Source organism: Chinchilla lanigera, unplaced genomic scaffold (assembly GCF_000276665.1).
Source record: "Chinchilla lanigera isolate Chin_1 unplaced genomic scaffold, ChiLan1.0 scaffold00009, whole genome shotgun sequence".
NCBI classification, from domain to species: Eukaryota; Metazoa; Chordata; class Mammalia; order Rodentia; family Chinchillidae; genus Chinchilla; species Chinchilla lanigera.
This window is the reverse complement of record NW_004955410.1, coordinates 27,063,649-27,090,754: the sequence shown is the minus strand read 5'-3', so window position 1 is coordinate 27,090,754 and position 27,106 is coordinate 27,063,649. Positions and strand designations below refer to the sequence as shown.

General features: G+C 43.5%; 1 protein-coding gene across 2 annotated transcripts; it reads left to right on the top strand.

Moving 5' to 3' along the window:
• Positions 1–1,499: 1,499 nt before the first annotated feature.
• Positions 1,500–4,350, top strand: LOC102023786 (cytochrome c, somatic). Of its 2 annotated transcripts, none has more exons than XM_005377428.2 (3): positions 1,500–1,588; positions 2,879–3,055; positions 3,328–4,350. In XM_005377428.2, the coding sequence occupies exons 2-3, from the start codon at positions 2,887–2,889 to the stop codon at positions 3,474–3,476; spliced, it is 318 nt and encodes a 105-aa protein (XP_005377485.1). In that variant the 5' UTR covers positions 1,500–1,588; positions 2,879–2,886; the 3' UTR covers positions 3,477–4,350. The 2 variants fall into 2 exon arrangements, with proteins under 2 accessions (XP_005377485.1, XP_005377486.1); XM_005377429.2 differs by lacking the exon at positions 1,500–1,588 and adding an exon at positions 1,693–1,771.
• The last annotated feature ends 22,756 nt before the right edge of the window (positions 4,351–27,106 follow it).

Sequence of the window (27,106 nt, the reverse complement as noted above, 5' to 3'; positions counted from 1 at the left end):
GAGACCAGCCTGGGCTACAAAGTGAGCTCAAGGCCATCCTGAGCTGCGTAGGGAGACGCTGTCTCAAAAAGACAAAAAACAAACAAACAAAAACCAAAAACTAACAAAACAAACCCTGGGGGGCGGGTAGGAGAAAGGATAATAAAATGTGAGCTCCACCAGGAAAAATCCTCACTAATTTACTGGAGATACCTAAAAAAGTTGCAAGCGCACAACCTGCACTCAATAAACACTTGACTGAACGAATACAGCAGGGCTAGATAGAATACTAGAATACTGTGTAATTTTTTTTTTTTCTTCCACTACCGAGAATTGAACTCATGACCTCGCGCTTGCCAGGCAGGCACTGTGCCGCTGAGCTAAATCCCCAGCCCTTAGATAGATTATTAGAAAGGAAGAAAAATCAGAAGCTGGAGGGTGAACTTGAGGGGCAAAGGTGTCAGGACGGAAACTCCCAGTGACGGAAGTGAGCATGTGAGGAAGGAGAGCTAGTTTTTAAGTACGACTGGTGGCCATGGTAACAAAATCTGCATTTTAATATGACCAGAAAGGATGAAAATTCTCAAATTTCCAAAAATTACCTAACCATCTAAAGCCGTTTCTTCCTAAATCTTGCCTGCACACCCTCCCTGTTCCTTCGGCCCTCGTATGAGCACGAGGGGGAGGAGGGACCTAGCAGAAGAGGCAGGAGAGGAAGGGAGCAGGGCGACAGTCCGGTCCGCAGTAACCGCAGCACTTTTCCCAGCTTGGGGACGTGCATCAAAGCGCGAGCTGGAAGCAGCTGACTTGAAGAAACAAAAATGAAAAGCAAACAAGAATAAAACTACGGGGCCAGGGACATAGCTCAGTGGTACAGCGCCTGCCTGGCAAGCGCAAGGTCCTGAGTTCGATTCCCGGCACCAAAAAAAAAAAAGGTTACGAGCTCGTGCCCACTCCTGTGGACGGCTGGATCCACGCTCTCCCAGTTGGCGGCGAAGTACGGCCCAGTCTGGGTAAAGGTCGCACATCACGGGACGCGGTCAGGAGACCTCCAGGTGAGTCAAAGTTGGGGCGACTCCCTTGGGCGGGGAGCGGATGATGCCCTCAATGCTCGTGACAACACTGTGCCCAAAGGCAGCTATTTTAGCAGGAACAAGTCTTCCTTTCCTCAGAAGTCCCCGCCCCACCGCCCCTCCCACAAGCGCACAGAGGCCGTAGGCTGACGTCATCCCTCCCGCCTCGCTCCCTGCGACGCTCCAGACGTCGTAAATCCGAGGCCTGTCGTAAGGGCCGGGCAAGAGAGGCGTTGAGAGAAAGGGCACCACAGAGGTACAGCCTACTGTGCTAGTTAGCATGCGCGCGCAGCTCTCTGGCGCGGGACCTGGATGCCCGAGCCAATGAAGCGCGGTAACGTCATCACGTAGCAGCTGGCTGGGCCGCAAGTCGGGCCACGGGAGGGCAGAGCGAGTGTGGTTGCACCGACACCGGTACTTAGCCGCGGAGCAGCGTGTCCTTGGGCTAGAGGGCCGGACGTCTGGCTTCGGAATTGGAGTCTTCGTTGCGGTAACGAGGACGGAGCGGTGACCGCCCGGCGCGGAAGCTACAGCAGGTGGGAGGCCGAGCCGTGGGAGACGAGCCCTGTGTGGGGGCGTGCGAGCGGTGCGAGGCCCGCGCCCACGGTGTTCGAGTGGAACTTGCCGGGCGGGTGGGGCTGGAAGCGGAGGCCGGTTACCGGCCGCTAGAACCTGGTGGGTTAGGACTTCAGGCGGAGCCGAGCCCCAACTAGACAAAGGTGTGGACCCGGCAAGGGCTGTGGGCGGCTTGGTCGCTGAGGCGCGGCGTCTGTCCGTGCTGAGGCGGTTTACCGCCTCCTTCCGAGAGCAAAAGCTTCTCTAATAAGGCTTCTTTTTGTTTGTTTGTTTTTGGTCTTTTTGAGACAGGGTCTCGCTATGCAGTTCAGGCTGGCCTCGAGCTCACTTTGTAGCCCAGGCTGGCTTCGAACTCGCAACGATCCTCCTGCCTCAGCCTCCCGAGTGTTGGGATTACTGGCGTGCGCTACCACGCCCGGCTAAGGGCTCATTTTTTATTCCCTGTCTTTTCTCTTGTGAACCGCTCAAGCATCCCGGAAGCGTGGGGTGCCTTAGTCTCCTTGAAACCGACCTGGATGGGTGACCTCGTGGTCCTTCTGGATCACAGAGGTGCAGAGTGGGAAAACCCGGTCCCAGCCCCACCTCAGTGATGGCATAGCGGGCTACTGTGTGACTTAAGCTGCACTTCTGATCCAAGCACACCGAGAGAACTGAGACCTTTTAGAAAAAGATGTTTTGTCTTCTCAGACGTAGCTTCAAATTGCAGCACAATTAAGTAATTAGGGCATCTTAATGGTTGGAATCCTCGTGGTTTTGGTTTAATGTAATTGCAGTTCAGTTTTATGTTTGTTGCTCTTTTTGACCTTGACCTCATCGTTTGAAACTGAGGTTTGAGCTGGATTTCCATTTAGTGTACTTAGGCTTTTAACCTTCTGCCACGTACACAGATATCGTTTAAGGGAGCTTCTCCTAAGCAGTTTTTGTTTTGTTTTTTGTCTTTTTGAAGCAGGGTCTTGTTATGCGGTTCAGACTGCCCTTGAGCTCACTCTGTAGCTCAGGCTGGTTTCGTACTTCCGATGATCCTCCTGCCTCAGCCTCCCAAGTGCTGGGATTAGAGGCATGCACCACCACGCCCGGCTGAGTAATACTTTTGATATTGAACAGTGTTTTGAGTCTTTTAAGCAAAACCAGATTCATTCGCCCTGGTACTTAAAGTCCAAGATAAGTGGTTAAGTGATGGGAGTGATCTTTGGTTTCGACTGTATTTGTCACTTGAGAAAAAAAGTTACTGTTCGGTCTTTCGTTTTTAGGTTTAAAAATGGGTGATGTTGAGAAAGGCAAAAAGATTTTTGTACAGAAGTGTGCCCAGTGCCACACTGTTGAGAAGGGAGGCAAGCACAAGACCGGGCCAAATCTCCACGGTCTCTTTGGGCGGAAGACAGGTCAGGCTGCTGGATTCTCTTACACGGATGCCAACAAGAACAAAGGTAAGAGGACCGTTAAATAACATAGCAGACATTGCATGAGTGTAACCTATGACAGACTTCTAACAGGAGTGTGAAATACTTTTTTTTTTTTTTGTCTTTTTGAGACAGGGTCTTGCTCTGCAGTTCAGGCTGGCCTTGAGCTCACTTTGTAGCCCAAGCTGGTTTCAAACTCACAATGATCCTCCTGCCTCAGCCTCCTGAGTGCTGGGATTACAGGCGTATGCCACCACACTCTGCTAAAATACTCAACCAGTACATTCTTTTTTGTTTAGGTATCACTTGGGGAGAAGATACACTGATGGAGTATTTGGAGAATCCCAAGAAGTACATCCCTGGAACAAAAATGATCTTCGCTGGCATCAAGAAGAAGGGAGAGAGGGCAGACTTAATTGCTTACCTCAAAAAGGCTACTAATGAGTAATAGTCACTGCCTTATTTATTACAGAACAGAAACGTCTCATGCTTTTTTATGTGTACCATAACTTAATAGATCTCATACACCAGAATTCAGATCATGAGTGGCCTGACAGAATATTTTTGTTGGACAGTCTTGATTTAAGTAAAATTGGCTTGTAGTTCAATGGATATCTTTTTTTCCCCAAATTTTGATAGTAATTTCAGTTGAGTAAATACTATCACTGTTTTCCCATTCCAAATATATTGTTGGACTTGATTAGTAATGTTCGACTTTTCACAAAGATTGAGAATGTCATCTCAAAACTTACTGAAGGTTGGTTTTATATTTAGATTTATATAACTGGTTCTGTGAATATGCTTAAATATGGAGAAATTCCTCATTGTCTCAAAACCAAGCAAGACTCCCCTGTTTGAGTTTGTGTTTATGTGCCTGTTAAAGGGAGTGGTTGAAGACAAGAAAGCAACGTCTATATTTTTGGTCGTGACTATACCGATTTAATTAGAATTCCCTGTATCTAAAAAAGTGCTGCCTTTTACTTACAGAAAGGCATTTTACTGTGGTGTATGTATAATACCAAATAAAGAATATTTAACATTTCTCACATTTTAGAGTTGATCTGTAAGTTCAGATCCTTTTAAAAGCATGATATAATAGTAAGTTAGACTTTACTTTTGAATACTTTAGGTCAGACTGAGTTATTATTCAGGATAGTATTTAAACAGCTATTTAAAAACACAAGACTGAAACTACTGTTGAATGTGTGATTGGTAGTGGTGCTTCCTGTTAGCTCATTAGAAGGATTAAAAGTGGGGAAGGTACAACATGAGCACAAATTTGTATGTGACTATGATACTTAATTAAAAACAAATCAGATTGATTTTTTCAGTTGTTCTTGATTTAATGGTAAAACCAGTGATGAAAAAGGATAATAAGACAGGGTGTGGTGGCGCACGCCTGTAATCCCAGCACTCGGGAGGCAGAGGCAGGAGGATCATTGCAAGTTTGAGACCAGCCTGGGCTACAAAGAGCTCAAGGCCAACTTGAACTGCATAGCAAGACCCTGTCTCAGAAAGACAAATAAATAAATAAATAAAAAATAGAAAGGATAATAGCCCCAAATGTTTATAGAGCAGTAGTACTAGTAAAAGTTCTAGATGATGTTAATGTAGTCTCCAGGAAAACCTGAACTAGAACAACACTAATTCACCTCTAAAGTTTCTTTCACCAGAACATGAACTGTAGCATTTATATGCCATAAGTGAATAGAGGAATGCTAGGAACATCTTCATTTGCAGTGTGTAACTGAATAATCGGGTACTACATTATTTTGTCCACAATCTGCCATACACATTTAGAGTAGTCCTTGGAAGTTTTATGGAGATGGTAAGGGAAATAAATCATGCTGACAGAGGTAAAAGCCATATCTGGTGACAGTGAAGAAGCTGGAAGAGGCCCTCACTGTGGTTGTAAAGGGGGTAAATAGGCTGCTGTGGTCTGACTTTTTAACATGAGTTTTTCACTCATAGAAGAAAGCAAGGAAATCAGTTTGGAAACTTCTGTAATTCAGATTTGAAGTCTTGGTCTGAGTTTCTGTGGGAATTTTTTTTTGTACTGGGAATCGAACTCAGGACCTTGCACTTGCTAGGCACGCGCTTGTACCGCTGAGCTACATCCCCAGCCCTCTGGGAATTTAAAGATGTGCCATGTAAATCCTTCAGAGGTTAGACTTGTTTTTACTTTCTAGGGGTAATACAGAAAGAAGCATTTTTAAAGAAAGGCATGGAAATTTGGTTTAATCAACATCACTTTTTGGTAATAACTGGTTTAGTTTTTTACAAGTTATAAAATTTTGTGTGCCTTCTATGTCAGCTAAGGCTTATGTTGGTACACGTGGCGCCTGCCATATTTTAGGCCAGTTAGATTCAAGTAAAACACCTCCAGCGATTTAGAATGTAAATCATCTTATAATTAATGCAAAAAAGGGACATTCTTAGCTATAAGAAATAAGGACACAGACAAAAAGCTAGCACTGTAACTTAACCTATTTTCTAGGTAATTCATCCCAAAGTTTCCAAATTCCTATTGAAGGATGGTTGTGTTAATGATACCAAAGGTATAAGCCAGGTGTATTTAAGGAGGATTTCTTTCAAGTGCCACCTATGCTGTAAATTTTGTTTAGAAGAACACTGCCCACTAGAACTCCCTGTAATGATGAACTTCTTCCAGATCTTTGTGAGCAGTAACTACATGTGACTTGTAAGTCCTTGAAACATAGCTAGTGTGTCTACAGAACTGAATTTTTTAACTTGAATTAATTTAAAATCTCCATAGCCACAAATAACAAACAGTGGCTATAACATCGACAAGGTGGGTATAGAGTAACACAAATAGTGGCTGTTGTATTGACAGGATGGGTATAGCACTAGAGACAGATCAGTAACAAGTGCTTCCATAACTCCCATTAATGTAGGATTAAAGAAAGTATACTATAAATATTCTGAACCCTTGTTCCCAGTTCCTTTTTCTAGACTGATAAATTCACCCCTACTTTTACAACATGTTTTGCCTATTACATTCATTAGTTGGCAGTTCATTTTAGATACATGACATTCTGGTGGTAGCTAGGGATATATTTTCATGTCAAACTTTTTCTGCACTTGGATTTTATTAACATACATTGTGTAGATTCACATTAACACTTAGGATTGTTGTAAATTATGAAGGAATCTGCATTAGCTGTCTTGGAAGAGGCCTAACCAGCACTAGCCCTCCATAGTTGACGGCTCAGGTGGTTTCATGTTGGTCAAATTCAGACAAAAGTAAACTAAAACCAATTCTCTTACAATGGAGAATATTCATAGGCTCTTTTGGCTCCCCTTTGCTATGTCAATATTGTATCTTTTAAGCCAAAAAGATGTTACTGAGCGTGAAATGAGAGTTACGTAGTTCACAGAGACAAACCTTAGGCATCATAGTATACAAATACACCTTTATAGTGACAAGAAAGTTGGTCTCTGATGAATTTCTTCCACGCATTGGTGGGTTACTTTGGGAACATTTTTGTGCCTTAGACTGACAATCCCTCCTTGGAGTATAACACAAAATAAGAGATTTACACTTTAAAATAATTAGATTCCATATTATCTTATTTGGAGTTTGGGGTTTATGAAAGACTGGTCATACCCTAGGGCTATCGTGTTTTATTCAGAAAGCCAGGCAGATTTATTATTTCTCAACAAATGAAATGTTCTAGCTCTTGGGAGAAACTTCATTGTCAGTCCTCCTACTTACCATCAACAAACAGAATTCACCATACATAGAAATATATAACACACTGGACCAATATATAAGAATTGATAGATCATTTGCAGTTTGTAGAAATGACGTGGGAAAAAAATAGCAAGAGGCAGACTGACTTAATTACTAGAACTTTGGTAAACTATGCCCACTATAACTACATTAAAAAAGGCTGTAGGAGCTGGAAGAGATTTTAGAAATTTCTTACAATCCAACTGCTAATTTACAAGTGAGAGGTGAAGTTAACCTGAAGTAGGTATGTATAGCTCATGAGCAACATAATGGAAACTAGAACCAAGATACTCTGACTCCAGTTCAGTCTTAGTCAGAATCCCCTATTCCCAGACAGTAGTGAACTTACTACCTTTTTTTTCTCTTTTATTCATTAGAAATGCAGCTGCAGTCCTTATTGGGCCATACTTTATGTATATAAACATTTAAATGTGTTGAGTTCAATGTCTTTAATTTTTTTTAATTAATTATTTAAATGCTTAATGCAGAGAACGCTGGGCCTGGGCTTAGAAGAAGTTTAGAGTAGTACATGTCAATATACAATAGCCTGTAGGCCGAATCTGACTCTACACCTGTTTTAATTTTTTCGTTTTTTTTTTTTTTTTTGTCATTCTGAGACGGTCTCACTATGCAGTTCAGGCTGGCCTTGAGCTCACTTTGTAGCCCAGGCTGGTTTCAAACTCCCAGTGATCCTCCTACCTCAGCTTCCTAAGTGCTGGGGTTACAAGCATGTGCTGCCACATCTGGCCTTACACATCTGTTTTTGTAAGTAAAACTTTATTGAAAAACGTAGTCATTTACATTCATTTATGTGTTGTTTAGGGCCACTTGTGTTACATTACAATGTGGTTGCAGTAGAAACCATATGGCCCACAAATCTTTACTGTGTGGCACTTTTAAGAAAGTTTCTTGGCTCCTGGCTGAAGAGCTTTGCTTTGTCAGTGTGTGATAACACAGCCTCATTTTTACCATTTAGAGAATAGGAATAATCCTGACCTCAATGAAGTCATTGCATGATACCTGTGAAAATCCATTAACTGTTAAGCATGGAAAAGCTTTATTAATTTTATATTTACATGAAGTTCCTTGAAGGTCACATAGGGGAAAATTACTTTTTCTTTGATTAACAATAACCTAATTATCGAATCTATTGACTAATAGCCAATATTTTGACTCACTTTCTTACCTCTTGGTTTAAGTTAGCTTTGGATTCACATTGAATGAAAAAGGCATCATAAAAATGTTTATGGCCATGGAGCTGTAATAATCTGTAATCCAAATGCATACTTATAGTGTGACATTTTGCCCAGATTTTAGTACATAACTCAGACTGCTTTGTAATGAGTCATATGTGCCTTCACATGTCACTTCATCCTCACTACCTCATGAGGTATATGAGGCAGACATTGTCCCTGTTACAGCTGAGCACACAGGCTCAAACTGTTACTGCCAAAGGTCACTCGGACGCATTACCTTGTTGGTCTTGTCATATGTACTGACACCTGCCTTTCCACGGCGCCTTCTGAAACTCCACAGAAACTGGGTCATCTCTACTAATCTCTTAACAAAACACTCATACCTTCTTTCCTTAGAAACAGCTTTTTCCAAGCCTACCCCACAGGTAGGGGCATGCTCCTTTTTCCACATTGCCCACAACAACAGCCTCCCGGTTATGGCATCACTCTTTCTCTCACAAGCAGAAATTACACAAGCAAGGTGAGGTACCTGATGAACCTTGCCGTCTGTACTTCTGGACCTTCCTCACATCCAGTGAAAACTTCATCCAATTTACAATCTTTACTCCAACCGCTTCTCTTTTGTTCAATTACCCTGGCAGTAATCACACGAATGACCCATCCTTAATGCCACCATTTTTTTCACTTGACTTTTTACTGTTCAGTGTTTGTCCATCAGTACAATTTAGATATATCACTAAAGCAACACCACCTCTGAAAAAAGAATCCCATTATATCAGTCTTTGACTGCATCATAATGTTCCATGTTATATTTCTCTTGTATCCGTGAACTCATCAAAAACCCCAGGTGTGGTCTCTTAGCCAGGACCTCTGCTTTTTTTGTTGGCTTTTTGAGGCAGGGTCTCACTATGCAGTTCAGGCTGGCCTTGAGCTCATTTTGTAGCCCAGGCTGGTCTCAAACTCTCAGCGATCCTCCTGCTTCAGCCTTCCGAGTACTGGGATTACAGGCGTGTGCCACCACGCCCAGCTGTGCTTCTTTTCAATCACTGTGTTGTCTACATTCAGTGCCTTCATCGCTTGTGCTTTCTTTCATAGCATCTGCTTTGCAGACTCCAGGCTGGAAGCAGCCTAGCCACCTGCTTTTTCCACTTACCAGATCCAAGTACTGTTGGAGAAAATAACACACTTCCGCCAGCTGACACCATGGGAGACTCTTCATCTCAGTCACTCAAGCAGCAGGAACCTGTCCCACTGCCCTTTCATATACTCATCTTTTCTTGTTATTGCAGGTGTCCACCATGCTCCTCAAGCTTCTTATCTTTCCCCTACCCTGCTCGTGCCAGATGGTCTTGCCTCCCATGTGAGATATGAATTCTGTACTTCTTGACTATAAGAAAGGTTTTGTCATCCCACACCCCGCACTTTGAGCAATGTTGTTAATTCAGAGTGGTTTAGAATGTTCAGTTACATCACAGCAGTAGCTCCGGATGTCAGGTGCTCTGTCGTGGCCAATCCAACACCCATTCCTAAACCCCTTGTTCTTGGCTTCCCTCTCCCATAGAAAGTGGAAGGGTATGTTTCTTTCAGTGCAGAAACTTTGCATGGAAAACCACATTTCTGTGGGGAGCAGCTGAAGCTGGAGACTGATCAAGTGTGAGCCAGAGCAAGGCCGGCCTCAAGAACACAGCGCCTAGGCAAGTCCCATGAATAAGCTGCTCTCGTCTCAAGAACACTGGGCCCCTGAGATAAGCCACATGGATACGCTGTTAGGCAGAGAAATTTCAGGTGATAGTTAACCTCCCAAGTGTAATAAATAAATGCACTACAGCTGTTGGAGCTTCCTTCTCCTTCCTCCTCCTTCCTTCCCGTCAGGAAAGAAGGCTCCGTACAGCCTCAGTTTTCTGTATTCCGACTTGTCCTTTCTTCTCCATCCTCTCAGTCCTTGCCATGGGAAAATCGAGAGCTGTGCAGGATGTGACATGTTTCAGCAATCTATGCTGTCTCAGTGAAAAAATATTCAACATCATGGGTTATCTGAGAAATGGAAATTAAAACAACATTGAGATTCCTTCTACCCCAGAAAGAATGGCTATCATGAAAAGATCACCAGTAACAAATGCTGGCAGGTCTGTGGGGAAAAGGACCCCTTCTCCACTGCTGGTAGGAGTATAGACTGGTGCAACCACTGTGGAAACCAGTGTAGAGATTCCTCAGAAAAGGAGGATTAGGTGGCCCATTCCACCCAGCTATAGCCCTTCTGGGTATCTTCCCAGAATTAAAAACATCATACCATGTGCACCCATACTTATAGCAGCACAATTTGCCATAGCTAAATCGTGGAAAGAACCGGTATGCCCATTAGCTGAGGAATGGATTAAAAAAATGTGTTTTTGTACAATGGAGTATTACTCAGCTATAAAGAAAGATAAACTTGAGGCTTTTATAGGTAAATGGATGCAACTAGAGACCATACTCATAAGTGAAATAAATCAGATTGCATGTGTAAACATACTGGCTCCTTAGTGTAAGAATGTGAAAGTAAATACCATCCAAAAGGTATAATAGATATTGTGAAAGGGAAAGAAACTGCTCAAAGGAAAGAACAACTGGGATGCAGGAAAGGAGCAAGGAAGGAAGGAACATCTATATATGTGTATCTGTACATCCATATGTATATCTATATGTATATATATACACAAGCTAGCTAAGATAATTGTACTACTAATTTTTATTAGTTCATCGAAAGGAAAAGGTAGTGTTTATGTTGTTTGATCAGTCCTACATGCCTATATCTGGTAATCTGAGCCACTGCTTTGAAGATAACAATAGGCAATATAATAACCATTGTTAATTTTCTATCATCTTGTTTTGAAATTCTCGTTTTTATTGTTTTTTATTCTCTTTAAAATAAAAAAATTTGCTGTCTCAGAATAAAAAATAAAAAGGAGTGAAGTTGTAGCTCCCTGCAAAGGCCTTGTGTTCCATCCCCAGTACCACAAATAAAATATAATAGATAAACTGAGAAATTTTTAGGAAGTTGGTTTTGTAGATTTTAGGACTTATCAGTAAAAGGTGTCCAGCCGGCGGCACAGAGAGTAATAAAACAATAAAACACTTTTATTGGGGAGGGCACGGAGAAGATTGACAGAGAATCTTGTGGGGGCTGGGTGGGGCTTAGCACATGGCCTCTAAGGGCCAGTGCCATATTGGCCATGGCATATAGTCTCCAGTAGGTGGCGCCACAGCGACTCTGAAGGAATTATGAAAACCTTTCAATCAGGAGTTTCAAGGTTTTAGCAGCACGCCACCTAGCATGCTATGAAAGTCTGTGAAAGCCTGTCCTGTCATAGGGAATTGCTAACTTGCTTTAGGCAATATTAAGTAGCAATATTACTAACGGCTGACGGTTCTGAAACATTAGCACTTCAGTAATTCTGAAATGGACCACGTGTGATACAACAGAATCACTATGCTAGCTGAGCAAACTGAGTGCACAGGTTAGGCGGGATTTTAATTTATGAGTCTTCTGAATTAGACTAGATTAAGGACAGTTTTATTTAAAAGAAAAAAAACACTAAAAAGATACAAAATTTCAAACCAAGATGGAGAGTACATTGCTTATTATCTTCAAAGTAGTTGCTTAGATTACAAGACATAGGCATGAAAAATGGATCAAATGATATAAGCACAAACCTTTTCAGTGAACTAACAGAAATTAATAGTATAGCTATCTTAACTACCACATTTTTAAAAACCAGTGGTAAGTGGGAAATGACAGAGTGCCAGTTTCACCTCCTCTTAACTGATACTTGTCAAGAGAAGGTAATGAAGGAGGGCTTTTTTTTCTGCATCTCAAAGTCTGGTAAGGAATCAGATTCTCTTTCACTAAAACAAAATTATACTAGTCCCTTTCCCATTGCTGGGGCAAAACACCCACCAACCACAATTTAAAGGAAGACAAGATTTATTATCGGCTAACAGTTTCTGTGGGTTCACTCCATTGGTGGCTGGCTCCAAGGCAGAAACCATATAGCAGAACAAAGGTGGAGGAAAGCCTTGTACCACATGGCAGTCAGGGAGCAGAGAGTGGAAGGAGGTGAGAACACACCCAAGGCTTTGCCCTGGGCAGCCCACCCCTTCTGAACAGGTCCCACCTCCAAACATGAGACTTGGGAGAAATTTTAGATTTACACCATAACATTTTGCTTCTGGTCTTCAAAAGGCTTATTTCCATCTCTTTACACAAAGTGCACTCAGTTCATCTCTTACGAGTTGGCAAAGTCTTAACAGTTCCAGCACTGATGAAAAGTCTCTTCTAAGGCTCAAGGCAAACTCAACTGTGGGCCCTTGTAAAAATCAAAAAGAAGGGTAAATACTTCCAACATACAGTGGAACAGTGTATGCATTGCCATTCCTCAAGGAAGGAATTGGGAAATAGAAAGAAATTGGACCAAAGCAAGAGCAAAACCAGGGCAAATATTAAATCCTATAGCTGCATTTTCAAGCACCCAGGGCAGTTTGTGGTGAGATGTGAGCTCCCAAGCTCTGGGACGACTCATCCTAATGGCCTTGCCAGATGCAGCCTCCGTGGTCTCTCTCTTGGGCTGGCTCCATGCAGTGCCTGAGGCTTTCCTAAGTAGACATCTGCATTACAGGCATCTCCAACTTCCTGAGGTCTCCACTCCACCTTCAGCTTCATTCTCATAGCTTCAGAGACTGCCTTCTCTTGGGTTTCTGGCAGAGACCATGACCTTGTCACACTTTTTTGCCTAGCCTCCCAGGCCTTTTGAAATATGATTGGAAGCCTTTATGACCCCTTAATTCTTGGCTTCTGTTCTACTGCAAACTTGAATAGTAGCCAGGCCCCTTTGGGTCATGGCTGCAGTGGGCTCTGAGTGCCTAGATGGCTAAATTGGAGTATATACACTTCTTTAGGTGGCCCTGTGAATTTGTCTGTTTTTCTCCTCCACGGAGCTCAGGGCCTTGTTGGCACTGAGAATAGCTTCGGTTCACTTTGGGAGAGCTATGGTCCTCACTTTGAGCATCACTTCTTGGCTCTGGAGGGGAAGAGAGTGCACTGCTGGTCTCCTGGACAAGCTTGCTGCATTGGCTTCCCTGATAGGAACTCAGCCATCTTGATTACTGGAGGAGCTCGGGACCTCACTGTTGCTGAGGATAACTGTGGTACCTTCTGGAGAAGCTCTGGTTCTTTTGAGCAATGCTTTCTGGCTCCAGTGCATATCCCTTAGCCTGCTAGCACAGATTCTTCATCCCGCCAGCAGAGACTTTCTAGATTCTACCACTGACCTTGGGGCCTTCCCAGTGCAGATCCGTGAAACAGGCCTGCATGAGATATTGTTATGGGCTCTAGGCGTCCAGGTGAACTCATGGGAGGCATCATTATGAGCTCTAGGTCTTCAGCTGGACTCCTGCAGGACATTTCCATGGGATCCAGGCCCTCAGCTGGATTCCTTGGTCTTAGTGTATGGACAGATTTCCTGCAGTCTCTTGTATATCAGTCTTTGGGTGACTATTACAAATAATCTTATAAAATATGTGTCCTGTATTATATTGTTCTCCCTTGCAAAATAAGCCCCAAACCAATACACCCTGAATGAGCGGGTATCCGAGGAACTCTTTTCTCAAATGAAAGACTTACACTTTTGGACTTTGGGGCCTGTAATGGATGAGCTCTTGCTGTGTCCTCAGATGCCTTCAAGCCATCTTTTCTATTGTCCTGATGAAAAGTCCTTGACTTCTTTTTAATGCTAGTCTTTCCAGCAACCACGTGTTCCTTTGTACCAACTTAACAAGTACTTCCTTTTGGCCAAGCCTCACATCATTCAGCTTTGTTTTTCAGTTCTCACTGTAATTCTGGCCAAAAGCAGTCAGTGGTACCCATTCAACAGCCTGAACATTGGGCCACATTGAAATTTCCTCCACGGGATTCTACAGTTGATCTTAGCCAAAGGTCTGAGAAGTGATCCTCCACCAGATTAATTGGCCCACTATCCTTTTTTTTTTTTCTTTTGTCTTTTTGAGACAGGGTCTCGCTATGCAGTTCAGGATGGCCTTGAGCTCATTTTGTTGCCCATGCTGGTCTCAAACTCACAGCAATCCTCCTGCCTCAGCCTCCCAAGTGCTGGGATTACAGGCATGTACCACCACATCTGGCCCATTGGTCCATTATCCTTAATCTCAGGCTTCCAGAAAGTCTTAGGACATGTGCAAAATTTAGGCAAATTTTCTGCCAGAACATAACACATATGACCTCTTGTCCAAAGGCCAGTAGATTTTTGGTTATCCTCTGAAACTTCCTGAGCATGGCCTTTATTGTCAACATTCCTATTAGTATGCTGGTCTTCCAAACTCTGACCAGTATTTCACATCAAGAACTGCTCACATCTGTGGCTTCTCTAGCCCACATCCCCAAACCTTTCCAAACTCCTCCTACAAACAGTTTCTAAAGGCTTTTGAACAACCTGGTCAGGTACAATCACAGTACCAGCTCTACTTTTGGTACCAAATTTCTGTACTAGTTATTTTACATCACTGAGACAAAGTACTCAACAGCCCCGTCTTAAAGTAGGACAGATTTTATTGGGCTCACACTGCAGTGAGTTCACTCTGTGGTCAGCTGGTTTCTGAGGGCAGAAACCATGTGGCAGAACAACATGGCAGAGCAAAGCTCTTCACAGCATGGTGGGCCAGGAAGCAGAGAGAAGGTAGGAGCTAGAATAAGAATATAACCTCCCACGTTATGTCCCCAGTGACCTGCCCCTTCTGACCAGGCCCCACTTCTAAACATAAAATTTTTATGGGATACTTTAGATCTAAATCATAAAAATGTAGGCTGTATCTGTCAGGCTCTTTTTGTAGCAATCTTGTCTGAGGATTCTGATAGTTTTCCTCTTATTATCTCATCTAATTATTTGTACTTTTATACAAAGAAATATAGAGAGGGTGTGTGATTTTCTAATGGATCTTGTTAGCTGATGTATTTGCCCTACCCAACCCCTCAAGCTGGTTCTCCAGTGAAATACAGTACCTTGAAAGTGGAGACCTAATATCGTTACCATCAGCCTTCTACATAGCAGGTACCATAACCAAATCCAACTTTTGAGTTCATAGGAACATAGCATGTACCCTTCAGGAATAACTATTCTGAAATGAAAAATCGCTCATTCTTCTTTTATCTCATGTAATCTTAAAAAAGCTTCTTTTTGTCCACTCCTGAAGATTGCTCTTTGCCTACTCAATACCCATTCTTTCCTTCATTTTTAATAACAGAACCTCAGTTTCTGTAGGTGTGGTCAGTGGGTCAAGTGGAAATCAATTGATGGGACTTCTGCAAAATCTTTCTTATGAGATCTGACTGAGCCAGGGGCACTGCCATTTTGCCTCTTGCTTTCCCTCTTCTTCCTGCCTGGAGCCTGGGTGGATGATTGAGCTGCCCAGGCAGCCATCTAGGATTGGAGGCACCGCTGAGGCTGGCAGAGCAGAAAGATGGGAGGGCCTGGCACAGCGGGGATGTGGTGAAGTTGCCATGCCAGCCCAGATTTCTTTAGCAGTGTAAAAAATTTTTTTAGCCCATTGCTATTTCAGTGCCTGTTACATGCAGGTGATTCTAATCCTGACACATCCACACGTTATATAATACTGTTCCCTTAAATTATGCCTTCAGTGTTTTTCTATATATTTTCCCATGGCAGTAGCCACGTCTATGACTTAACCACATACCTGCCAGTGGTTTCACATCTATATCTACATTCTAAATCACTCTTGAGCTCAAAGTCCTATACTTTTAGACATCTTTATTCAGGTGCCTCCATATACACTGGTAGGCTGAATAAGGGCCTCCAGAATAATTCCATGCCTGAATCCCTGAAACCTTTGAAGGGTGATTTGTATGACAAAAAAGATTTTATGACTGTGATCAAGTTAAGGATCTTAAGCTGGGGGGTTTATCTGGTTTATTCGGGTCAGCCTGTTATAATTTCAAAGGTCCTCATAGGTAAGATGAACAGGAGTCAGAGTCAGATAGGTAATGTTACAAAGGAAGCAGAGAATGATGTGGCCACAGGCCATGGAATCCTGTCAGCCTCTAGAAGCTGCAAGAGACAAGGAATGGATGCCCTCTTTGAATCTCCACAAGGAACCAGTTCTGTTGACATCTTGATATTAGTCCGCTGAGACCCATATGGACTTCTGACTTGTAGAACTATAAGAGAATAACGTTTGCGTAATTTTTTACAGTGGCAATGGGAAATTAATATTGGCACCTTAAACTTAACATCTCTAAAACAAATTGATTAATTTTCTTCCAAAATCTGATCCTCTTACGTTGTCTATCTTTATTATTAATAGTTATCCAATCCAGAAATTTGTCATATGTTTTAGGCTTTTTTTGTTTTGTTTTGTCTTTTTGAGACAGAGTCTCACCATGCAGTTTAGGCTGGTCTTGAACTCAATTTGTAGCCCAGGCCGGCCTCAAACTTGCAACAATCCTTCCAAGTGCTGGGATTACAGGCATGCACCACCACACCTGGCTAGTCATATGTTTTAGATTGTCCCACTCCATCTTCTTTTACTCACTATTGGGCATTTTCAGTTCTGTTGATTAGCTATTTTATTTTAATTTTACTTTTATTTTTATTTTTTCTTGTCTTTTTGAGACAGGACCTTGCTATGCAGTTCAGGCTGGCCTTGAGCTCACTTGGTAGCCAGGCTGGTCTCAAATTTGTAATGATTCTCCTGCCTCAGCCTCCTGAGTGCTGAGATTACAAGCGTGCACCACCATGCCCAGTTTATTTGCTATTTTAAATCAGTTCTTAATTCAAGCCAGCACCGTATTCCATCTACACCATTACTGTGGTTCAGTGGTTCTCAGTGAGGGATGGATTTACCCCACAGAGGACATTTGGCAATGTCTAGATGATATTTGGCTGTCATCATTGCTGAGGGAGGGTGCTATTGGCTGGCATCTAGTGGTGCTACGCAGTGTCCCACAGTACACAGGACAGCCACAACACTCTCTCGTCCAGAACATCAAGAAGTGCCACAGCTGGAAAATGTACTGTAGTCTTGTAATGATGAGGTATGATTAAAAACTACAGCGAATGCTTAAAAAAATTAAAAATTCATTATAGTAGAAGAAACATTTCCCTTAATCCCCCTCAAAACACTCTCCCTCACTTCAAATACCCTTGTCCCATCACCACTGCCACTTCATGAAGCAGTTCTGAAAGTCTTCTGTGAGTGTCTTTATGAGGTGTGATAAAAAATATGGTGAATGCTGCTGAATGCCGTCCAGCGGAAAGGTGGGCTTGTAAACATTAGGGAGTATTCTCATCCACTTCATTCAGTGCTGCTCAAGAGAGAGGTGGGCATCAGGCCTCCTGAACCCACTGCCCACCCCTCATTCCTTATCCTGGATGTGCAGGTTCACCTCCCAGTGACACTCCTCAGTGAACCAATGCCTGGTATAAAGCACTGTCTTAACGACAGGAACACTACTCCCAGACAGGAAGCCGCATCTTAGTCATGTTTGTTTCTGTACCTCCAAACTAGCTTCATTCTACCCTGAGACTAGGGTAAATAACACTTGGGCTTTCTCTGTTTTTCTGCAAAGGTGGGTTGCCTGCCTTCTCAATCCTGACTTTATTTTATAGTGCTTTAACACCTCTCTCCTTATTTTTTTTTCCCAGTACCGGGGATCGAACTCACGACCTTGCTCTTGCGGGGCAGACGCTTTGCCGCTGAGCTAAATCCCCAGCCCCCAGCACCTCTCTCCTTAAACTTCTCGGGTAAATGCTCTATTTGCTCCCAAGCAATCACAACATGAAATTCATGTGGATACTCATAGATACATTGCATTCTGTTTTCTTCCCCGAAACCTTGGAAGCCCTCTTACAGATTGAATCGTCTGCGATGGTGTTATGGTTTCAATCGAGAACATCCCACCCAAAACCTCATGAACTCAAAGGTGGGGCTTTTGGAAGCTAGTGGGATCATGGGGTGCTGTACTCTGATGAGTTCAGCTGCTAAGTCTGCTGGGAAGGTGAAGCCTGGTGAGAAGTGGGTCATGAGGGAGTGAGCTGGAAGGGTATATCTCTCTCCCCAGCTCCTCTGGTCTCTCTTCCCTACCTGGGAACCGTGACGGGAGCAGCTTTCTTCTGCCAGACCCTCCCATGATGCCCCTGCTGCCTTGGAGCCAGCTAAGCATGGACTGCAAACATGAGCTGAAATACACTTCTCTTCCTTTAGGTTACAGATATTGGGTATTTCATCCCAGCAATGAAAAAGTGACTAAGTCATATAGATTATAAATTAATCTATTTGTGATTCTTTCTCCAAGCAAAGTCCAAGATCCTTATTAAAAACAATCAAGGGAAAAATTTAAATACAGGTAGCTATGGTAATTTGCATATAATTTCCTGGGTACCAGATGTTTTATCTGCCTGGTCTTATTTAATATCCAGCAATCCTGTGCATATGGGGGTGGTGGTAATTACTAAGCGGTTCAAGTCCACTCTTAAAATGTGGTCTTTGGGGATGCAGCAGAGTCTGGAGAATTCACAGCATTTATCCATCGTGAGCCTTGAATTCTGACCTTGCCTTCACTACAAGGCTGACAAAAAATAAGAAACTGAAGCTGAGGGATGTGAAATTGTTCAAAGATTCAAAGTCAGAACTCTCAATCCCTAAAGCCCTTGATCTTTATAATATAGTAGTTCTACCTCCTGACCCTTAATTCTCAGTATTTGATATCACAGGCTGTTTCACATACTGGGTAGTTATCGTAACTAACCATGGTCTCCCAGTGAAAACTAGCTGTCCAGACTGGTCCATCTCGTGACTGAACAGTTGATTCAGTGACCACATAGAATATTTTAGAGGCTAATAATAAAATTGAAGAATATTATGCCAACAGATAAATGAATAAAGAAAATGTGGTATACATATACAATGGAACACTATACAGCGTTTTAAAATTGTATTACATCCTTCATGATAGAGCTGGAGGATACTGTGCTAAGTCAAAGAAGGTAGACTCAGAAAGACAACAACAGCATGGTTTCACATATATGTGGAATCTAAAGAGTTGAACTTACAGAATAAGAAGCAGAATGGTGGTTACCAGAAACTGGCAGGGGGCTGGAGGTGACATGGGGACCAGGAAGACGCTGGTCAGAGCACGCAAAACTTCAGAGATCGATTGTGCAGCAGGGTGACTATGGTTTATAATGTATTATATGTCTCAGTACGGAAAGAGTAGATTTGAAATGCTTCTATCATAAAAAGACGGTGAGCAGGTGAGATGATGGCAATATTAATTAGCTTGATTTTGCCTTTCTGCAAGTTGCACATAAATCAAAACACCCCATGGTGCTCTAGAAATATGTACAGAAATATATATATATATATATATACTGTTGTGCCCAAGAACTAGTTAGTGACCGAGAACGCACACAGAAGGCCGGGGCCTGCAGTAACTTGTTACTGCTAAGAAGGGAAATTGATTCTTGGTGGGGCACTGGTGATCTGCTCACGGGGTGTAAGGGAACCGCTGGGCTGTGCAAAGGGGAGGCGTGAAGGACTTGGCTGAAAAGGCAGAATCACGGCCCACATCAGCACCAAGCTGGTCCCCCGTTAGGGTAACTCCACGGACTCAGCTCCAGGCAGGTCATATGCGCTGTTAGCTCCCACCCCTACTTCAGTTTTACATCTTTCCTAGAATTAGAATTGGTCTTTTTCCCTGAATGATTTTTAAAAATGTGTTCAAGTCAGAGATCCTAGGAAGGAAAAGAGACTCTATGAAGATATTTCAGATAAAAAAGTTTTAAAAGTTTTTTTTTAAAAAAAATAAGATTGTACTATCAATCATGAAAAGTCTGACATAGTATCCTACTTGCAATCTAGCAGGTCAGCCTGCCACACTTCATGGATACTGACAAAAGAAGGAGACTTCCAGCCAGAAATGAAGGACACTTCCTTTATTGCTACAATAGCAGAAGCCAGAGTATCAGCATTTTTGTGTCATTTCCTCAACTCCCAATTCTCATAGGGCAACAAAGTGGGCCAGGAGGTACCTGCACACAGTGGGTTGCGTTAAATAAGGAGCTCAGACTGTAGAGAACACCAGACTTTTTTTTTTTTTTTTTTTTTTTTTTTTTTTTGAGACAGAGTCTTACCATGCAGTTCAGGCTGGCCTTGAACTCACTTTGTAGCCCAGACTGGTCTTAATCTTGCAATGATCCTGCTGCTTCAGCCACCTGAGTGCTGGTATTACAGGCATACACCACCACGCCCAGCCAGAAACCCAGATTTTTTATAATAGGCTAAAGAGTGACAGCCTTTTGCCTTATTAGGAGACATTATCTTAAGTCTACTGGACAGCAAACAGATCTGTCCTTTGCTCCAGATATACACAAGATAAAGGAGTTCAAAGATTTTATATAGGTATAGAGATAGATGGATCAATTGATTGATAGATAGACAGACAGATAACGGATAGATAATCTCCCAATATGCCCATACAGTATCATGAAACTCCTAGAAGTCAAATGGCCCTCACAGAGTCTGGCAGGAGTTTGAGGCACAAGCCATTATTTAATAGTCAGCCACAATTCACACTTCTTTCCGCCCTGGGAAATCCTTCTTTGGCTTCATTGAAAAATATAATTGGCCCGCTTATTTTCTAACTTTAAATTATATAGTGCTGCCCGGTCTGTATTTTAACTTTAGTCCAGTTACACCAGTGGTCTAGACAACAGTGGCTAGAGAACATATAGTCTTAACACCTCCCTGTGTGTTATGGTTTAGATCTAAAAAGTGCTGCTAAAGTGTCATGTTTTCAGAAGTGAGATGGATCATGAGAGCCCCAACTTCATTGAGTGGATTAATTCATCAATAAGATAAAAACCAGCAGGGAGTGGTGGCATACACCTATAATTCCAGCACTCCAGAGGCTGAGGCAGGAGGATCACCATGAGTTCAGGGCAGCTTGGGTGACAGTGAGTTCAAGGCCAGCCTGAACTACATAGCAAGACCCTGTCTAAAAAAAAATTGTAAGTTGAGGGCATTATTGGGAGATGATGGAAACAAGAGGGGGTCCTGGACATAGAGAGTGGATCCTGGGGTCTTGACCTTGGGGATTAGATCTGGCCCTTGGCCCCTTCCTCGTTGTCTCTGTCCCCTCTCTCTGCTTCCTGGCTACTCAGGGATGAGCGTGTTCACTACACCATGTCCACCATGATGTTCCACCTCTTCTCAGGTCCACAGCAATGGAATCGACCAACCATGGACTGAAATCTCTAAAATTGTGAGCCAAAACAAATCCTTTTTTTTTTCTTTGTTTTTCCTCAGTTATTTTGTCATAGTGATGGAAAACTAACACAGTGTGGAACACCATGGTGGTGTTTCCACAGGGGTTCAAATAAGATCTCTCTTCCTCACACAGGCTTTGAAGAAAATGAAAAATAAAACTAAGAACAAGGTAGATGGGAAATGAAATGTCACCTAACTTACTGGTAGAGATGAAGTTTGACAGCTTAGGCAAAGCCAGGTAGGCTGACCAACTGAACCCCAGAAACAGACAGATGTAAGCACCCATAAGCAGGCAGTGCTGCGCAGAGTTAGAAAGTCTGTTATCCTGGGTTGCTAGTTCCCCAAAGGAAGGAGACAAGACTTAACCCACACGCTTCCATTTTAGTGCTTTTCAAATTGGTACCAAAAGCAGTAAGAATGTGGAATAGGCCATGAGTTATATTAAGTGAGCTTCTTCTACACGGGTGGGAACACTGGGAAATACTCTTTTCCAACAATAGGAAGCAACAGTTATTGGTGTTAGAGACATCTTCTGTCCCTAACCACACCTGCTCCCATTGTGTGCTGGGCAACCACCCCACACTGCCTAATTCCCACAGGGTTCTCTGGGCCCTAGGATTACACAGTATACATTCTATTTATCTGAGTATCTCTAATACTCACTTTACTTGGCAGTAGTAAACCAATATGCATTCTATGCATTAATATACATGATCTTCTCAAGTATAATATAAGCTCTGTGATGACACAGGTACTTTCTTTAATTTTTACATCTCATCCTGCTATTAAATTATCTCATTTGATTATGTTTACCAGAGATCTTATACTCCTTCGAGAAATGGAGGCTTATCTTTTTTTGGCGGGGAGGGGTACTGGGAATAGAACTCAGGATCTTGCGCTTACCAGGCGGGCACTTGTGCCACTGAGCTAGATCCCCGGCCCAACAGGGGCTTATCAAAAAAAGTTTTACTGTGAAAGAAAAGCTGGTACCACACAGGCCTCTAAGAATAGCTCCATGTGAAGGTTAAGGCGGCTGTAAGGACCAGATTGATAGGTTTACCCCTGCAGCAGGAGTCACTGGGTCTTTAATGTGCTATCATTAACTTGACTCCTCTTTTGGTCTTTGCTTGTCTTTTATTTTTTCTCTGCACCTGATAATGACTAGCTGACCTTTCCCCCACTCTCTGGCCTGAGGGAGGAAATTCAATTGACCTTGTTAATCCTCCCTGATAGCTTGAGCTGTTTGAACTAGCCACTTCACAGGTAGCCAGGTCCCCATTTCTGTCCTAATTGGTTGCTGTCTTTTCCTCCAAAAATAGCCTCAGGCCCACATTCCTTAGTTCCGGCTCGCAGGGTGGTACTGTCCCCAGGAAGAAGCTGCAGGCCTGCCTGACCCTGTGAGTGAGTGGCATAAGTGATAACGGCCTTACGCAGAGTTAAAATGAAGTGCTTATACTACCCAAAGGAACAGGCAGAAGAATTTCATGACTATGTATAATTTATTGAATCCTTTTTAGTAAATCCTGGATATTTGTTTGGGTCTTAACATTGAGCCAGGGAATAAATGTCCTATTGTTTAATTAATGGCTATCATTGCCATTTTCAGATTCGGGAAAAGTCTATGAATCTGTCCATCTTTTCTCAGTAAGTTCCCTGCCTGTGACAAAAAAGCCAACTTGCTTTGGAGGTGACATATTTTTTTTCCCACTGGAGCCTAGTGCTCTGACATTTCGTTTTCAGGGATCATTCACCAGAACAGTACGTTCTCTCCTTTCAGAGTCAGGCAGAGTAGCACTTTTGTACAAGTAAGCACATTCACATTATCCTGAGCTGGCCTTTTATATTTGCCTTATTTCTTTCCTAAAACTTTAACTTGAATTCTCATCATTTTGTATGTTATTGATATTTTAGGTACATTATTTGATTTAGTTCTTCTAATACCCCATGAGGTAGACCTTAACACTCTTTCATAGATTAGAAAATTGGAGCTCAGGAAGGTTAAATAACATGTCCAAGTTCGCACAGCTGGTGAGAACAGGAATGGAAGGTCAGTCCTGAGTGTCAACTTGATTGGCTTAAGAGACACCTAGGAGGTCAGCGAAGCCCGCTTCTGGGTGTGCCTGGGTGGGTCAAGAACATGTGACCTCGGGGACTGCATCTGGTCCCTTGTCCTCTCAGGCTCTTTCCTTGTCTCTGCTTCCCAGCTGTCCTGAAGTGAGCACCTTTGCCCCATCAAGCCCTTCTGCCATGATGTTCCTGCCTTAGAGCCATGTACTGGAACCATAAGCCAAAATAAGCCTTTTCTCCTTTCATTTGTGTGTGTGTCAGGGATTTTGCCCTAGCAATGGCAAAGCTGATTAATGCAGAGGTTTAAAGCCCACAGCTGTCAATGTCCGTGGACTGTGAGTCATCTTCCAGGCTCCCTCAGAACAGAGGTGTCCTTTGTGGGATCACAGAAAAGTAAAACCAACTCCGGGTTCTCTTCCCCTGCCTCCATCACAGCCAGCCCTGTGCCTTCACGATGCTCTGCCAGGCAGAGGCTGCAACTGCCTGGGTCTGCTTTTGTTCTTTCCAGCACCAGCATCCACAGCATATTTTTTTTTCATGGTCCAAACTTACTTTAAATCCACTTTAGAAATCAGAACGTAGTTTACATTAGGAAGGGTATTTTGAAGAGTTTTACAATAGGGCAATCACAGAAAATCTTGTTAAGTCGCAGCACTCCAGGCACACACACTGCAAAAGCCAAGCCTTTCCCGGGGTTCAGGCTTTCAAATGATCCGCTCAGGAAGGGAGGGTCAGGACTGGACTTCAGGGTTCTTCCTTCTCACCACGCACCGCAGAATGTTTTCCTATGAAAACCATGCTGTCACAAGCGTCCCGACACATCCACGGCACATTTTAATGCCTAATATATGACAATACTTGCTGCACACCTAAAAAACTATTTAAGTTTAAATTTGAGTGATGGCAAAGCACATTATAGGACCACATATAATCTGGGAGCCCCAGAGGGAGTGAATGGTGAAAGTGTCGGAGCTGGATGGAAGACAAAATAAGGGATCAGGGGAACTTTATGTTCTCAGTTTTGCACGGAGCTGTTTCTGTGTACATGTGATTCTGAAGGTGACAGTAGCTTTTAAAAACTGGTAGCCAAATTCTAACACCTCTCATAAAAGTAGAGATGCGTTTTAAAATACCCTTTGGCAAATCCTGGTCAGCCAGCACTGCTTAGCCTCCTGGAGGGCACTAGAGGGCGCTAGACTCCACAGTGACGCACGGGCACGGAGGCCTAGGTCTAGCGTTGCCTCTAAACCCGGTTATTTCCGATTGATATTTCGTAAAAGTTATGCCATGTATTAAACAAATTTACGGCTTCTCTCCTAGCGAGATCTACCTGTAGGTTCCCATCTCGGTTGATTGTATGACTTTATGTGCCTGTAAAATTGATCAGTCATGATATTAAAGATATTTATATTTCTAAAGAAAAAGAAAGGTTAGGTATGGGGTTACAGGAAGAAAGGCTGCAGAAGCATCGGAAGGAGCCTTAGAGAATACTTCAATACTGCAATCCCATAAGAAGACCCACAGTCTTAGCTGGAGGCCCCGCACTCACTCTTCTAACTCCCGAGTTCTGCTCTCAGAGGAGCCTCTGACAAGCCTCACGGAAGTCTGTGTCAAAGGTGGAGCGCGCAAGAACGAAAAACAGGACAAAAATGAAAGCAGTAGAAATAAATTTTCGCTGTCCGTTATATTTCCTTTTCAAGGAGTTGCCAGAGGGAGGAATGTGTTTAAATAGCACTGAGATTTTATAGCTGAGTGTGAGAGACCACTATTAAAAGAAAGAAAGATTTGAGGGACAATGGAGATGAAGAGTTTTGCCTTGGTACAGGCTGTTTGTGCAGGGAAAGCTACCAACGAGCAGCTGAAAATAAGGTCCTTACTGGCATCTAGAAGACATTGAGGAGGAAGACACAGGCGTGGGACCCATTGGCGCGGCGGGATCCTTGCACAGATGCGGCCCCTGAGGGTGGGATTCTTGTGAAGAAATCAGGCCCGGGGACGGCACTAGGGGGTTGGTTAGGAAGTCACACTCAAGAAAGGCGACCAGGACCTGGGGATTTAGCTCAGTGGCACAGTTCCTGCCTGGCAAGCTCGAGGTCGTGAGTTTGATTCCCGGTACTGGGAGAAAAAAAAAGGGGGGCGGGGAAGACAAGGAAAAAAAAAAAGGCAACGAAATAGGACACCAGGGTGGCATAGGGGGGTGCAGATGTAATTTGGGCAAGAAAAGAGTAGTGCCCAATGCTATAAAAAAGGCAAAAATAATGTCTCCCTGTCTCAACTTCTAAAAACTCACTGGTTGTATTCAAGAGAACAAATTCCAGCAAAGGAATCCAGGCAGAAGTGAAGAATTCACCAATAGTCGGCCCGGAACATCTGGTCACATCAGAAGAAAGCTCAAGACTGGAAGCCAACCTGGAGAGAACACGGGCCCAAGGCAGATCAATACGAGGATCGATAGGGACAGCAATTGTACTACTTCTCTACTGCTACTGTTCCAAATTACTACAATTCAGTGGCTTTAAAAACCACACAAAAGTGCAGTTCTGTAGAAGTTCAACACAAGTCTCGTGTAACTCAAGTCAGCTTCTCAGCGGCACTTGCTAACAGCTAACATCACAAATGCAAGACGTCTGAACGTTCTTCATCTCTGATAGGCGCCCAGAGCATCCCCGAGACTTCTAGCCAGCATAAGGGATCGAGTGAAACTTTCAGCTCCAACTCCCGGTTTATAAGAAAAATATGAAATGACCGTAGGCTTCAGTGAGCAAACTCCAGACTCTGGAGAATTCTGCTGGACAAATGATACAGTCATCACATACTGAGAAAAAAAAAAGAATCATTTATGTATCCCTGTTGACAGGTGAGAAAACGGAGGCCTCAGGAAACCCCGTGCTCTGCCTGAGGTCACACAGCAAGGTCGCGCTCCTCTGCCCTGGGTTATTTCATTCCTTCGGTCTAGAAGTCTCTACCCCAGGCAGCAGCCAACTCCCGTCTCGCAGCCGCAGCGCGGGAGGCCCGTCTGTACCCGAGCCGCGCGTCCCAGCGCTGGGGACTTGTTCCTCCACCGGACAGGGGAGAGATGCTCCGCTGACCCTGCGTTCCCTTCCCAGATTTAGCACTCTGTGAGGAAGAGGATCTGAAAGTGAGAAACTAGACTCCTGCAGGAATAAGAAGTCTGCGAGCTAGATCGAGAAGAGACCAGCAGGTATTAGGGGGAATTCCCAACTAAGGAAAGAAACCCACGCGGAGCTCCCAGATTCATTGATTCTCTTTTTTTTCTTTTGATTCTCTAATTTCCTCGCCTGCAGGCGTAGCCGGGAAAGCCGTCGGATCCGTAGGCTGCACTACATGCTGTGTCCAGGCGGTGGCGATATCACCCTTTGCCGGTCACCTAGGTCCTCACCACCAACCCCTTGTTCTCACCTGATTTATTAACTCGTTTTAGGAAGGCGGAAATAACCCACTTTTCACAGATAACATTCTATATATTGCCACAGTCACAGACACCAGCGCCAGATCACATCTGGGTTCTCGAAATTCTAATCAGTGGCCTCTGCTGCTTCCCACGTCGTCCGTCCGGCTGTCCACAGGGCAGATGCCCAGAGCAGGGAGCGAGGGGGCAGATGCGCAGGCGAGGAGAAGACGGGAAAGCTGATCTCCGCTCCCTTCCTCAAGTTAGAGTAGAAGAAAAGCTTCGGTCTTAAATAAAGAGTAACATTTTGACTCATCTGTAAG

What these genes read in the sequence shown, in the direction of transcription:
- LOC102023786 (XM_005377428.2), top strand. Translation starts at nt 2,887, where the DNA reads ATGGGTGATGTTGAGAAAGGCAAAAAGATTTTTGTACAGAAGTGTGCC. An exon ending in GGATGCCAACAAGAACAAAG is followed by an intron (nt 3,056 to 3,327) that starts GTAAGAGGACCG and finishes TTTTTTGTTTAG; the next exon opens with GTATCACTTGGGGAGAAGAT.